The sequence below is a fragment of the Myxine glutinosa genome, chromosome 2, assembly GCF_964187855.1.
Source record: "Myxine glutinosa chromosome 2, kmMyxGlut1.1, whole genome shotgun sequence".
NCBI lineage: Eukaryota > Metazoa > Chordata > Myxini > Myxiniformes > Myxinidae > Myxine > Myxine glutinosa.
In genome coordinates, this window is record NC_136262.1 from 247513561 (window position 1) to 247529744 (window position 16184).

At 44.0% G+C, this 16184-nt stretch overlaps 1 protein-coding gene across 13 annotated transcripts in view; it reads left to right on the forward strand.

The window, feature by feature from the left end:
- The window catches only part of LOC137420684 (putative JmjC domain-containing histone demethylation protein 2C), a 324770-nt gene that overhangs the window by 285319 nt on the left and 23267 nt on the right, over positions 1 to 16184 (forward strand). For 7 of the 13 annotated variants that reach the window (XM_068105951.2, XM_068105949.2, XM_068105953.2 and 4 more), the window contains 6 exons: positions 3482 to 3646; positions 9893 to 10049; positions 10271 to 11457; positions 11822 to 11946; positions 13633 to 15806; positions 15891 to 16089. In XM_068105951.2, coding sequence (XP_067962052.2) covers positions 3482 to 3646; positions 9893 to 10049; positions 10271 to 11457; positions 11822 to 11946; positions 13633 to 15806; positions 15891 to 16089 — 4007 coding nt within the window. The remainder of the gene's footprint in view (positions 1 to 3481; positions 3647 to 9892; positions 10050 to 10270; positions 11458 to 11821; positions 11947 to 13632; positions 15807 to 15890; positions 16090 to 16184) is intronic. The other 6 variants (XM_068105952.2, XM_078772415.1, XM_078772418.1 and 3 more) reach the window with 3 other exon arrangements.

The window sequence follows — 16184 nt, forward strand, 5'->3', positions numbered from 1 at the left end:
ATAATTCGACAAGTACAAAACCTCATTGATCAAGATGAAATTTCTTGAGCATCATCAAGGAATAAATTAGTTTAGAAAACAAATAATGATGTCATCGGTCACGTGGTTCGGCCGCCATATTTGTCCAAAATGGCCGATAAAAAAGTACATTCCGGCAAGTCCTCGGTCTCTGACCCATTTTTCATTTGTTTGTTTGTTTGTCTGTCTGTTTGTCTGTTTGTCCGCACAGAATAAATATGATTTTCACTGCAACCGTTGGTCCGATTGACAGGAAATTTTCACCATAGGTGCAACTCCACCTGTATAATTTTTTTAATGATAAGTATGACGTCATATATCTCGTGGTTTGGCCTCCATCTTGGAAAAACCGAAAAACTTTGCACCTCTATAATCTCCGAAAGCTCTGAATAGAAAAAATTGAGACATGGCTCATTGTAAAGAACTCTCCATGGGGAATAAAATATGTTAATGATGATGTCATAGGTGCCTCCATTATGACGTTATAATTCGACAATGACAAAACTTCATCCTATCAAGATGAAATTTATTGAGCGGTATCTCGGGATAAGTTGGTGGAGTCAAAAAAAAAAAAAAAAAAAAAAAAAAAATGACGTCATCGGTCACGTGCTTCGGCCGCCATATTTGTTTTAACACAGCCTTAAAAACCCCTGAAAATACACCCTGGCGAGGGTTTGCAATCTCTGATTGCTCTTTTTCTTGTTTTAAACTGTTTTCGTTATTTTGAGCAAACGGAAGAAGATTAGGACGTCTGAATACAAACGGACGTGGATGGGCTTTGCATTTTCAGATGCTTTCTAGTTGTTTTTGTTTTGCTAAACTGCCTGTCTTTGTCGGAATTGTTGAGTCAGTGGAATACGAATCGGGATGACGATGGCACTTGCTTTTCAGATAAGGATGAGATTGATGTCCAATATACAACCACATAATATGTTGTTGTGGATGCGTTTGTTTATTTATGCTTTTGTAATGATGATGTAAGTGGTGTGTATAAAAAGCAATGTGTAAAATTGATGGCATGCCAGCTTGGAAAGATATATGCCTTGAAGATAATGACTGTTTGGATCGATGCCTTTCTGTTGGGTTGTTACTTTTATATTCAGTATTTATATATACACACACAGTACCTATAGAAAGTATACACCCTCTTTCAAAATCTTCACCTTTTGTTGCCTTATAGTCTGGAATAAAATGGCATTAAATCAGACTTTTTCCACCTTTATTTACACATCGTAACCCACAACTTGCAAGTAAACAACAAATTCTACAAATTTCAGAAAATTAATTAAAAATACAAAACTAGAATATCTAGATTGGACAAGTGTCAACGTCCCTGAGTTAATACTTGGTGGAAGCACCTTCTTTTTTTTCTTTTTTTTTGTATACAAGGTCGAGGCTCGTGAAAGAGCTAACAATAATCACACAAAAAGTCAAACCGACACATAAAACACAAAAAATAAGGGGAGCGGTAGACAGGATGGGGAGAGAGGGGGAAGGACACAAACACAACATTTGAGGACAAGGACATTGGGAGAAATGTTTTAGGGGGAGGGCTTGGGGGGAGGTGGGAGAGGTATAAAACATATGAACACTGCAAGGACTTCCAGGAAAGAAGTAGGAATTTCAAAAAAAAAAGAAGAAAAAAAAAGTGTATCTGGGGTGAATTGGCGGGGGTAGAAAAGATCAAGGTTTTGGATGGGGGAAGATAAGAGATGGTGGTGAACAGCTGTTTTAAAGACCTGGAGGGAGGTATGGGATTGAAGGGAGTGGAGGAGTTTGTTCCAGAGGCGGGAGAAAAGGGGAATGAAAGAGTGAAGGTGAGCAGAGAGCCTAGATTTTGGCAGTTTAACCATAAGAGGGTTGCAGGCAGATCTTGTCGACCTGAAGGAATATTGGGGGGACAGAGCACAGAGAGAGCTGGGGGAGCAAGGCCGGAGAGGAGTCGGTAGAAGACAGAAAGACCACCAACCTGCCTGCGGTGAGTGAGTGAAAGGCCCTCGGAGTTAACTTCATCGCAGGAGATTCCAATGATTCTGAAAGCTTTGGTTTCAACAGCGTGAAGCCGAGCTAGGTGTGAGGCAGGAGCACCAGCCCAGAGGGGGGAACAGTATTCCATTGAGCTGCGGATGAAAGCCTTGTATGTGGGAAGGACTTCGCACGATGGAGGATGCCCAGTCGGCGACTGGCTTTGGAGGCCAGCTTTGAAATGTGGTTTTCCCAAGAAAGATCATGGCAGATTATATTTGATAAAGGTTTTACTTTGGCAGCAATTACTGCTGTGAGTCTGTTGGGATAGGTCTCTACCAACTTTGCACAACTTGATTGGGCAATATTTACTCCCGCCAGGGAGTAATGCATTCGATCGTGTCCGTGTGTGTTTGTGCGTATGTGTGTTCGTATGTTCGTGTGTTTGTGAACAACATATCTGGAAAAGTTCTGAACGGATTTGGATGAAATTTGGTGGGATGATTGCCCTAGGAATTAGGAAGAATTGGTTAGTTTTTGGTGAAGCTCAGGATATTATTCCGGATCCAGGAATTTTTTGAAATATTTTTTACCATTGGAAGATAGGGCTCAGCAGCGGCCACCCACGGCGGGAGTATGCGCTCTACTGAGTGGCGTTCTAGTTACCCATTCTTCTGTACAAAACTGTTCAAGTTCAGTCAAGTTGTGTGGGGAGCGTTGATGGACAGCAATCTTCAAGTCGTACCACAGATTTTCGATTCGATTTCGGTCGGGACTGTGACTGGGCCCTTCAAGGACATTGACGAGTTACTAGTTTGCAAAACTTAACATTACAATGCTTGTGCATTTCAATCACAATATATATTTTGTGGCATTCCAAAGAAAATCGAAACCCTCCCCCTGCCCTTCCAAATTTTTTTTTTCACACCTGTAATAATTACTTTATTATATTTGATAAAGGTTTTACTTTCACTTTATAGTATATAGTAACTGTAAATGCCAGTGTTTTGCTTAGGTGTTACTCAGAAATCATCAATAGGGCCACTTTTGGGCCATGTTTTCTTTGAGGAGTTCTGGAAAGGTTGGCCAAGTCCAATCAACTTAGAATGGGTCCTAGTTGACAAAACAAACAAAAAAAATTCCAACAATTGTATCAGAGCCAGCATCGTTAACCATGGCCAAAGAGGGACCTGGCCTCCTGGGTAGAACAAGTAATTGACCTCGGTCTGCACAATGGAATAAGCGATGAGGTAATTGTTTTTCACTCATTGTATTTATTTTTTATTATTCTGTTGTCTCGTTTAAACAGTATTCTGTCACTTGCAGCTCACAAGGCTGTACGTGATTGTAATAACAAGGTGCTCAGATGGGACGGTCAAAGGCCAACCCAAGACCATATAATTTATAAACTTTATAGAATGCTTTATTTTCTTCTTGGTATTTACAACAATAAAAGAAAGGAAAATCTTTTTTAACAGTTATGTTTTGTCTACCCAAGGTTCTGGAACCCCAGAACGTGGACCCTGCTAAGGTCCAGATGGCCTTTGTTGACGACGTGGTCCCATCTCTGCTGAAGGGTGAAAGCGGAGGAATCACATCACGGAGGCGATCCTGTGCAGGGCAGGGTGCCTCACTGGTCACAACGACAACACCTGGCATTCATGTGAGCCTCTACCTGGTTATGCATTGTCTCACACATCCTTTCAACCACACAAATCATGATGTGCTGACATATTATTATATATTATTATTATCCCTTCATATTATTTCCTCCATAGTTACCTCCGCCACCAAACGTGGGGAGAGGTTTTGTTTTCACCCTGTCTGTCTATCTATCTGTCTGTCTGTTTTTCTGTCTATCTGTCTGTCTGTTTTTCTGTCTGTTAGTGCAGTGAACATGATATCTCAAAAAGGTTGTGTATGGATTTGCACGAAATTTGGTGCAGTTGTTGGGTATATGACACGGATGAAATGATTAGATTTTGGTGAAGATCCTGATCCGGATCTGGATACGATAATTTTTTGAGATTCTTCACCATTCAGAGAGAGGGTAAAAATTATATATATAGCACAATATGTCAAAAAATTGTGGACGGATTTGGACGAAACTTGGTGGATAGTTTGGGTGTGTGACAAGGAAGAATTGATAAAATTTTGGTGAAGATCCGAATCCAAATCTGGATACGGGAATTTTAAATTTTTCTTTCATGATTCTTCACTATTGGGTGAGTCTAAAAATGATATATAGCACGATATCTCAAAGATTTGTGGACGAGTTATGACAAAACTTGGTGGATGAGTTGGTTCAGTGACGAGAACAAGCCGATTAGATATTGGTTCAGGTCCGGATCCAGATATGACCCATCAGTGGGATACAAAACATAAACTCTTCAGCCCGGTGGAGGCACGCGCTCTACGGAGTGTCCTTCTAGTTGTGACTGTTTTTTAAATAATTCCTTAAATTGTGTCTATTTTTTTACCATAACTTACTTTAACTTATCTTTGGTTTCTTATTTTGACCAGAATCATGAGAAGGTCTCAATCTTTTCCAGGTTCTTGTACACTTGTTCTATGGATTGAAATGTCTGGAATATTGAAATTCCATGATCACGTCAGCCGATTTATCCTCACAGATTGCAAGGCATTGTAACTAATAAGCTGGCCTGAGAGCCAGCTGAGCTTTTGTTGCTTTTCCATTCAATGTATGGGCAGACACCAGATTTGAAGTATTGCTTACAGCATGTCTAGTGAAGGCTGACTTGTTTACTTACTTACTTACGATCCTGTCATGGCTGACAGTATATGGAGCCTCTTGAGGGACTCATGCCACTTTTGTCTGCCCCTGGGCCCATTGACTGATCAAATTTCAGGTGGTTTCTCACTCCCTCTTTTCTGAAGAGTATTTTAGGGATTTCCATTACTTGTTTCCATGCACAACTCAATGCAGTTTGATAACTGTGTTGCCCCTGATACTGTATTTCCATATAATTTGCCCATCCCCGTTTGGGCCATCAAAGCGAGCTTGCCCAAATTGTATCCAAAGCGAGCAGATGTGCGATGGGACGAAGACCGGTCAATCGGGTGATGAGTGGATGTATACTTTCTTAGTGAATCCAGAAGGAAAGACACCATTGTTTGGCCTCAGATAATGCTAATTTTTATTTGGCAGCTTTAAAAAAAATGCATTTTGTTGGCAAAAAAGAAGAGAGAGTTTACAAAAGATTAAGAAGATGAGATATGAGCTTATTGCTAGGTGACTATATGCATTCAAGATCTGAAATTGCTCATAGACATTGCATTTCTGGTGGGCCAAGCAGACCACCCTCAGACCATGGATTTGACTTGCAATCCCGGGCAGGCTGATTAATCCCTCAAGGCTTGCTGAGGAAGAAATGCTCACTGCCATAAAAAAATACACCAACTGAATAGAAATGCAGACTTTTTAACTCAGCTTGGATAAACGATCATATGTGGGCCAAGGGAGAACCCAGGTCTGGGCAACATGGTTTTCAACCTGGATTGTGTGCAGCGTAGAAACGACATACACATCAAGTTTCGGTGTCACCCAAGAGAACCATGTGTTTATCCAGGGTCGTCCATCATGGGCAGTAGAAATATTGCCAAAAAAAAAAAAATCCGAGTGAACCTTGTCACGTTGCTATTTATTGTTGCTGCTCCGTGAAAAAATTTGTTCCTATTGCTACATTTCTGGGATTTCCGAGAATCTCCTTCCATTTGCTGTAAGCAACCGCAAACTGATCGATGCAATCTTTCAATACAGTTTCAGTTTGTTTTGATTCTAATCGGACAACCTGTCAGATTAATTTTTTATAATATGAAGCAGTTGGACATCCAGTCTCGTGCAGTTTTTGCAGATCGTTGTTCGGTCTCGGAAAAATTAATCCATAATTAAAAACCTCCATGCTGTCTGTCGTACAGCTTGTCCTCTTGATCCTCCTCCTCTTCTCAATCATAAGTTGACAGGTGCAACAACAGCTCACACCCTTCTCCCAGAGAGAGGACAGGATGGGTATAAACGAATGCTCCAACCCATTGTGAATATGTATTTGTGACAGGTATAGGTAAAGAAAAACGCACACCTTACCAGGCCACAATTCACAGGTTTTATGTTGTTTGTGTGACTCTTCTCGAAAATATCCTTGTTTTGCAAAATTAACGTCAGGAATTTATTAAAGTCTGTGTGACACATTCTAGTTTTCAAGCAAAGCATTTCGATATTGAAACGACAACTGTACAGAAGTAATTATTTTGTTCTACAAACTTCCACCATATTCACTAACAAATAGTGATTAGTCATCGAAAGTCTCTTTTCTGTTTCCTTATTTTTTGCACCACAAACGGAAGCGAGCACTGTAAGCCAGGTCACCACATAGGACATGGCCCTCAAGTTGTGCTCACCAGGTGTGCGTGGTACGGTGTGTGTGAATTATAACAGTGAATGCTGCAGAGGTCATGGAATCGCTCGGCTAGAATTTTTTTCTTTGTAAACAGTCTAGGCCCGTGGAGAAGCTGGAACATAGGACGAATCAGGATGTAACAGAACCAGATGAACAATATAAAGAGAGGGAGGAAGCACACCAACAGCAGGATTGGGGGACAAAACAGAGGAAGACTTGGATAACTAGAACGTCACTCAGTAGAGCGCATACTCCCGCCGTGGATGAAGTTGGAATAATACGTTTTGTTTAACATCCCCTCTCCCCAAAAATGAATAAATGAAAAAGAAAGTAGGCCCTTACTGTCAGATAATTTATTTTGATATATCTCGGAATTAGAGGAGAAAAACATCATTTAAGAATAAGAATAAAAGCTTTATTGCAGTAAAACAGAAAAAAAAATTCCCCAAAAAGTTCCTGGATGTGGAATAATATCCTGAGCTTCACCAAAAACTAATCAATTCTTCCTTATCCCAAGGGCAATCATCCCACCAACTTTCATCCAAATCCGTTCAGAACTTTTCCAGATATCTTGTTCACAAACACATGAACACACACACACACACACACACACACACGGACGGACACGAGCGAATGCATTACTCCCTAGCGGGAGTAAATATGGGATGTATGGAAGAATGAGGGGTGGTGGAGGATGCATGGGGCGTTCAAGATGGATACAAACAAACTCTCAAGAAGGACAAACTGGACTTTGGGAAGGTTAATCTGAGTAGAAAAGATCATGGTTTTAGATTGGGGATGATCTGAGATGATGGTGACCTCGAGGGAAGCGTGAGATTGAAGAGGATGTAGCAGTTGATTCCACAGGTGGGAAAAAAGAGAAGTAAATGCCCACGTGCCCCCTGCAGAAACCTGGGCTGCAGCATGGAAAGGGCAGAGGGTGCAAGACCAGAAAGAAGTTACTCAAAGACAGAGACCACCGACCTGAATTCAGGCATTGCTCGTCTCAACTTCCTGTAACAGTGTCCTTTTGAAGGACTTTGAAAGTCGGAGCATTAAGTGGAGCAAAATGGGCTGATTGGTAGGGTCGACATCTATTTAGACCCGAACACCAAAAAGATTCCTCCATGGAATTCCCAGTGATGATTCCAAGGTGATTAACACAAATGTATGATATTTTTGTGTGTGTTTTCTTTTTTTAACGAGCATGCACTGTGAATTCCAGGCATTTTGAGGCGAATTTTAAATACATTTTCATAAATCTCTTCTGTTTAAAGTTCCATTTGTGTTCAGAATGAAATTTTAGAAAACAATAAAGTCTCTAATTTTTATTTTGATAGTTCGGAAGCTGGTGGCTCGACGAAACCGTCCGACTCACATGCACTCCACGGGGCATCCATTGCGCTTGACGCTCTCAGGCGTAACGCAGGGGGACGTGCAATGCCGAGGGATTTTCATAAATCTTAGGCTTATGAGATTCCCTCCCATCCCCTCAAGTTCACCTCTCAAATGCTTCATGCTTGCCCTCTTCCTTCGCCTCCTAACCCCACACCCTCACCCTACCGCAATTTGGCTCCTATCACTGAATAAAAATGCAAAACAATTATTCTAGCAAAGCGGTGAGGCCTATTGTACACACACTAATGGGCAAACACATTATGCTGGAAAATGAACTACTCTGCTCACTCACTTGGGAGCGCCTCCAACGCAGAAGCAAAGATGACATCCGAGCAAATTACTCAGTACGGGTTACTCTTACCAATGTTGGTGTTTCTGCCTTAGGTTAAAGTTGTTGTACAAGATTTTCACAAGTATATAAAACTGTGTTTCATGCTCTACAAGGTTTTCCATTAATTAAGGAATATTTATTTGTTTCTCCTTCACTACAGGGATGGGATGCGTATTGTTTTTCCTGTTTTTCTTATTCTCTTTCTTTTTGTATTGCTTTCTTTTTATCCTTTGTGATTTACCCCCCCCCCCCCCCACCCCCTTCCCCGCTACCCCATTCTGATTTTAGGGGTCAAAGGTGAAACACAAAAATCACAAATATTTCTTTGCCATTTTCTACTATGTATTTGAGTCGAAAGAGATGAAAGTTTGCACAAAGTTACTTTCAAACCCTATATGGATGCAGAGGGCGGACGGGGGTGGGGGGGGGGGTGGGATTTGAAGGGGGGCACACTATTGTTGTTTTGGGGATTTTACAGTTGTCAAAGTTCAAAAATGGTCTCAAAAACACCATCGTTGGCTCACCATGCCTCTGTGTTTCAACCATTGCATGCAATAATAGGCAAAAATGATACAACACTACAACCCGTATCGATTAAAGCAGAGATACATTGGTCTGGTGTATTTTATATGAAGCAGGGGGTCAAATGGCAAAATTGGTCTAAGAATGAAGAACTAGTCTTGCTGGTGAAGGCCGGTGTCGAGTTGTGTCGGCGGACAGGTAGAACGTCAATAAAACGTTGAGTAAGGTATGCTAATCACAATGGGAAGCAAGAAGAACCTGAGGTTTTGGGCAATAAGCCTTCATTGGAGCTGACAACTGTGAAGACTATATTGTGCATCTTGTGATCCTTATAATTTATAATCTTTGTAAAAAGTTGATCTAAACTAACCCCCCCTTCCCCCCCCCCACCCCCCCATTCCCACACCCTGGTACCACACGGAAACTTTTCATGACATCACCTTAGCTCACTGTATGAGGATTTGGTTTAGTACCTTCTCGGCAGCATTATTGAAATGAAGGCAAGACAAATATATGTCCTCGTACGTCTGACTCATTATTTTCTTGAAATGTTTGGAACGTGATATTTTGCAGCTTCCGAGGAATTGTTACAATGTAGTTGTCATCCTCTGAGAGCAATGAGCCGTTCTTTCTTGGATGACTCATTCAAACCATAGGAGAGTGATGCGGATCTCGTTAACCAGTCAATTTTTTAAAATGTGTGATTTTTGGCTTTTTATTCCCTTTGAAAAAAAAAGGCCGATATCTTGACTGCGGACGCATATTTGTATATAAGAAATATACTTATTACGCCAGAAATAGTGTACACTAAAAACGTGTATTTATTGTACATTATTTATTTTTTAAGTGGAGGTTATTTTTTGTTTTTATATCAGTATTGGTGTTGGCTTAGTGGTTAGGGTGCTGGCTTGGGATCCTAGGATCCTGGGTTTGAATCCCGGTCGATTGCTGAATTAACACCAGGGGGGTTGACTCAGCCTGTCATCCTTCCGAGGTCGGCAAATTGAGTACCAGTTCACTGGTAATTCCCTGTGTGTCGCAAGAGGCGACTAACAGGGTTGGCGGCAGGAAGAGCATCCGGCCATAAAACGTTGCTTCAAAAAGGGGACCAAGGTGCCCGAAAAAGGCCAACCCCTTCTCTGCGGGGAAAAATGGCCTCTAAAGGTGGTTCATATCAGTATGTGCTGATAACGTAAAATACAATGAAAAAAAAGTTGTTTTTAAATTTTTTTTAACTTAGGGCCATTTTACACGTGGACAGGCCAGCGGCCCTGCCGCCAGCCCAGGTACCGCAGGAGTGAAAGTACTTCAGGCTCGTGGCCTTGTAAGGAATGGCCGGCGGAAAGGTTCCGACAGCAGCACGCCTGATGATGAGCAGCGGAAAGATGGCGATAAAGGTGACACTTGTTAAAAATTAGCTTTAAATTTCTACAACTCTGAAGGCCAATATCGAGTTGTCGTCAACAGACAATGTGAATGTTAATATCATGTTATACCTTTAACATGTTTCCATTTTCTAAAAGCTGCTTAATAATTATGATCATAATGGTTTGTTAAACATTGGAGGAAAGTTTTGTAAAACCCCCTTTTGTAACTCTCTTCATTGTTTCCATTGAAGACAAACAACGGAGCAAACCAAAGGCCGAGGTGGGGCGGAAACGCCCAGCAGTTGATCGTGATGGGGCTGCAAAGAAACGCACGCAGGCCTCCAACACCTCAGATGATTCTGATGGCAGCGATAATGAAAAGATCATCAGCAAAATCTCAGCTGATACAGATCCGTTTGATGCATCTACCCGAGGTCCTGAGAGACAATCTGTAAATGTGTGCAGTTTAAATGGTCGACCTGTGAGTTTGGCAACAACCCGATGCCCCCCAGAACGTAGGATTGCATTGGGCGGCAGTGAAGAGTCTTCTTGCTCGAGGCCTGTGGCCGAGGTACGCCCTGGTGGTCCCGCACCAATAGGCACGGTAACTGATTCTAAAAGTTATCGAGAGCGTGATCGAATTGCAGTTATGGAAACCAACGAGGGTAGACCGTTCATTTGGGATTTTGCCCCAAAACTTAATTCGACGGCAGTATCCATCGGCATGCCTGAATGCTGGGGCCAGGATTATCTGTTGGCACCACACTCAAGATCATCACTGCAGCTACAACGATGGCCTTCACCTTTGCATCCACGACATGAGGTGGAGACCCTGGTAAAGACTGGCTTCCAACCCGTGGCGGCTCACCATATGCTGAATGAGACAGGACGTTCTCTGGAGAAGAAAGATGTTTTTTTACCTTTTTCGCGTGACCGTGACATTGACGTCAAACCGCTGCACTTTTACCCTCATCCATTGCCATCTGGCACGCATATACCTATGCATGCTCAACTCGGCCTGTCACCCACTCATCTTTTGGCTGCTCAACAGAGTTTAGCATTCTCGCATGCAGGCCTCTACCCTCCTGCTACCTTGTTGGCACCTGGACACCAGCCTATGGGAGGTCCACCACCTCAAAATCCTGCGCTGCCCCCTGCTTTGGACTACCGGATGAGTCAGGCTGGCATTATGCCTCAGTCTCGTGCCGTACATGCATCAAACTTGACGGCACTCGCGCTCGCCCATCAGCATTCTCCACAGCCACAACTACCACAGCCGGGTTCACTGCTTGCCCAAGCAAGCCACCCTATGTACTCTGCTAGCAGCCTAGGCCTGTATCAGCATGTGCTGTGGCCACAGCAGGCAGGCATGCGGCTGCCAATGCACCCGGGCCTTGCCTGGGCTCATCCAGATGCACAGATACCTGATGGCAAGAGGGTGTGTGAATTATTGTTCCAAATGATTATCCTGTTGGGTTTACAATTTAAAATTTGTTATATCACTCCCGTCTTATTACCGGTAGTAGTATTTTGTGTCCATACATTCAAAAAGTTTGAATAATTGAATGGTAACAATATATCTTCGTGTCACCCACTTTACCTCAACTGGAGTCCTGTTTTATTGTTAACGTTTTAATGACTGCTTCCAATTGTAATTGTAATGCCCAAGATAGTCTTAGAGTGGTGTGCTAATTGGGATTTAAAAAAGAAATCTTGTTCAAGTAAAATCATAATAAACAACCACAATGACCTGTATGATCCGTAACCTTTGCCATACCTGTTTCACATTCTGGCACATACAGAACACACCAAGCCCATGGCGCCTCCTGGGGATGGAACAGCCAACCGTGACAACAGGAGACCCTTCGAAAATGATGCGGCCACCGACGGCGTCTCCTCGATCTGGCGTTCATGATCTACTATCCACGTGAGTTTTGTTTCATGTTGGATTTTGAGCCGTAGGTGCCTCCATGACATCTCAATTTCTTTATATTTCATGGGCCTCCGTAAATAGTACCGGCCTCACAGGGTGTACAATTCCTATTCTGATGTGTTTATACACTCACCGTCAATAAATGCAACCTTTCATAGTAAATTGACTGTGATATTTCATATTGTTGTGACGTCGCTGGTACCCAGAGTGCCCCGGAAAGTGACAGCACTTCCCCCAAGCTCAGTGGCTGTGTTTGTCTCGTGAGTTTGTCTCGTGAGTTTGTCTCGTGTGAAATATTTGTCGTGTGTGTGTGTGTGTGTGTGTGTGTGTGTGTGTGTGTGTGTGTGTGTGTGTGTGTGTGTGTGTGTGTGTGTGTGTGTGTGTGTGCGCGCGCGCGCGTGCAAGTTGATTTTGCCTGCTATCCCCACATGTGGGTGGGCCTCAGAAGATGGAACGGAGATCTACCAGGTCTCAATGCATCTGCCAGCAACCCTCTGATGGTTAAACTGCCGAAATCTCGGCTCTCTGCTCACCTTCACTCTTTCATTCCTCTTTTCTCCCGCCTGTGAAACAAACTCCCACACTCCCTTCAATCCCACTCCTCCCTCCAGGTCTTTAAAACAGCTGTTCACCACCATCTCTTATCTTTCCCCATCCAAAACCTTGATCTTTTCTACCCCCACTAATTCACCCCAGATCCACCTTGTTTAAAATTCCAACTTCTTTCCTGGAAGTCCCGGCAGTGTCCATATGTTTTATACCTCTCCCACCCCCCCTTCCCATGCCTCCCCCCCCCCCCCCAAAGCCCTCTCCCTCCCACAGATCTCTCGATGTCCCTGCTCTCAGATGTTGTGTTTGCGTTCCTCCCCCTCTCGCCCCATCTTGTCTACCGCTCCCCTTGTTATATGTTTTATGTGTCGGTTTGTCTTTCTGTGTGATTAATGTTAGCTCTTTCACGAGCCTCGATCTTGTATACAAAAAAAAAAAAAAAAATCCACCTCCATTAGGGTGTGTCTTTGTGCGTGTGTGTGTGTGTGTGTGTGTATGCATGCACACACGTGCTCATCACTTGCCAGCTTGATGTGTGTATCATTTGAGCAATACTGTAAAGAGTTAAAAGAAAGCAAGCGTAAGCATCAGATGATAGGGGTGTGCGCACTCACCCTTGAGATGTATAGACTGGGTTTGAATCTTGGCCCAACTATAAACTGTCCATCCTGGTATTTTGCATGCAGGATCATTGTGTGTGCCGTATCTCAGGTGGACGTGAAACTTGGCGTCTCATCTGCCATCATTCGTTTAGTTGGTGGATGTTAAAGATCCCTCAGTGTCCTTCATGAAGAGTAGGCGAGCCATCACCGGCATTCAGAACAAATTTCAAATTGATGTCACCTTCAGTCGAACATCAGACCTGGCTAGCTAGTTCATGAAAGTCCAACCCTGAAGGTCGATTAATTATTCAAGTACAGTACAGTATTCACAGCCTGTCAAACTCCTGAGCATAGACTATGTTTGTCAAGATTGTAATGGGGACCGTAAGGCTAACCCCCGATCTAGCAGGGAAAATGGCCTTAAAATGCTTGTTTTGTTGCTCACATGTGGTGTGGTGATATAATTGTAAACATCATCAAATGATGACACCATATAGATACCTGTTTTATATCATTGTTTTGTTTCCAGTAGGGAACCTGATCGGAAGTCGCATGGCGTGCTGACTCCTCCGAAGGTTGAACACAATGAACTCAATGCAGGGGCAGGCCTGTGGCTACCTCATGATGGTGATTTGGCTCGAAGTTGTGAACGACACATAAAGCATGAGGTCGACAGCCCACCAACAACTGTCACATCAGCTGGTGGATTTCAGCTTACTTCAACCGTACACCCAACCCACCGCAGCACCTACTATACAGCACTGTCTCAAAGTCTCGATAATGAGCCCTCAAACCGCATTCCTGATGAGAGATCCCATGCATTGACTGCCAACTCACCCTTACCTCTCACCAAGGGCCAAGGGACTGCTGTCTCCAAGTCACTGAGCAAGCCACCACCGCTTATCAGGCACACGCCTGATGGAAGTAATGTGGTACGTGATAAACCAACAGCCACGGCAGCGGGTTCTAGTCGCAAGCCTCCAGGGCCAACGATGGATTCTTCATCACCCCTCCCACCCCTTCTGCGTCCCACTGTGCAGCCTAGCTCCAGGGAGCGGTGTGAATCCGGCAGTGAGCCTCGTCCTCCAACTCCGCTGAAAGTAGCCTCTCCACAACAACTGCTGGCAGCCATGATGCAGCCCCTTGAGCTACAGCCAACTTTGCCACTGGCCAATGGTCTTCAGCAACCTCCTGGAGAGCCGCCTCCACCACAACTGTGTTCGGCACAGAGTCCACAGCACAGAGAGGATGGTCGACCCAGTGGTCGAGTAACTTCTGCACAAGCCTCTGTGATTGTTAGACCAAAATCAGCAGTCGTTCCCCAGCCAGTACCCACTGGAAATGTCACATTGAGTCACAATCCATGTCACTTTGCTCCATCATCAAATTCTGAGCCTATTTCTCTGGTGAAACCATCGACAGGTGGTTCACAGGCTTTAGACAGTACTGTAACAACCACGGAACAGAACTCCCGGACATCCCCAACCTTTCCTGCACCAACACCACCGCCTGCCATAAACCGCAGCAGCCCTGTTTGCTTGTCTGGTGCTCAGTACCAGTCTAAAAAACAAAAAGCTCTTCAGTCAGCAACTCAAGGGCAGTCGAGCACTGTTGGTGCAGCTGCCTTCAATCAGACTATCCTAATGGTACCTACTGCTCTTAGTAATGGAAATGACAGTGATTCCGCTAGTGTTAAGAGTGATGTGAGTTCTGCCTCCTCATCAAGAAGCCCTGCAGATGTGTGCTTATCTGGTCTCCCACCGAATGGTCCAGGAGGACTTCATACCAAACTCAAGAAGGCCTGGCTAACACGACATTCTGAGGAGGACCGCTCAAATTACAACCGCACTGTCACAGCTGTAACAGAAGCACCATTGGAAACAACAATCAATACAGTAACAACATCTGTGGTAGGTCCTGGAACAGTGCCATCCCATCCACAATTGAAAGTGGAAAACAGCAAGCGTGAAGTGGAACGTTCGGCAGACATAAGAAGAGGGAAGCGTCTGAGGGAGGAAATAAAGCAGGCCGATGGAGGTGAAGGCAAGAGGCAAAAGAGGGTTTTGAAGAAAGACATGGAAGATCAAGCAAAAAGAAAGCGAAGCAAGGATGAAGGAAAGGCTTCCGTTAGTGGGAAAACTTGTGAGCCGAGTGCCGTCACCAAAGAGACAACTGAGACCAGGAGGGGAAAAAATAAAGAAAAGTCAAAACGAAGCAAAAAGGAGAATGCTGGATCGGAAATGAAAGGTGGTGAGCGGCGGGGCCGTGCTGATGCCAGAGAGGAACGGCGTACCAAGCGTGCAGCCAAACGTGCACTCGAACTCGGTTCAGAAAGTGAAGAGGGCTCCGATGAATGCATAGAAGGTCGTGGTAGTGAGGCTCGGGTAAAGCGTCAACCAAAACCTACATTTAAGAAAAAGCAGATTGACTTGCAGAGGAGAAAAGGTAACGTCCAAGCTGTATGCACAACAACACCCCAGGCTGACGAGCATAGGGATTCCGAGTTTCCCAGTGGAGCAGTGGGACAAGAGAAGGGCAGTAGCGATTGTATTCCCAGTGGAGGATGTTTCCACGAAAAGAAGAAGAACACGCCAGAAGAGCAAGAAAAAGGCAACAATGAGCAAGATGACAGAGAAGGAAAGGAAAATGAACTCTGCATCCGTAAAGAGACCGAGGACAAAGTCAACTGCAGGTTAGATGATGGTAAGTTTATCAATTGATGCTTCGGCAAAATTACATGTATTTGACAATGGACGAATGTCGGAGATAATTGACCGCTTTTTACAGAGGAGTTGCCCGAGAGTGTGCTGCGGGATTGGCGAAAGGTGCGCCGACTCAAGCAGAGCTGCCAAGCATTCCTGCAAGATGGCGCATGTGCCAGCATCGCCCCCTCGTTGCAGAAATGTCGCGAGTGCCGGCTCGTGAGATACCGCCGTGCACAAGATCCTCACTCGGCTGTTTTTTGCCGCTTCTACCACTTTCGCCGGTGTGCAATGATCTAGGCGAAGCTTTGAAAAATTGTTCGATATGCTGAAGAAACAATTTTGGGGCATGAAATGAATATGTTCAACAACATTGAAA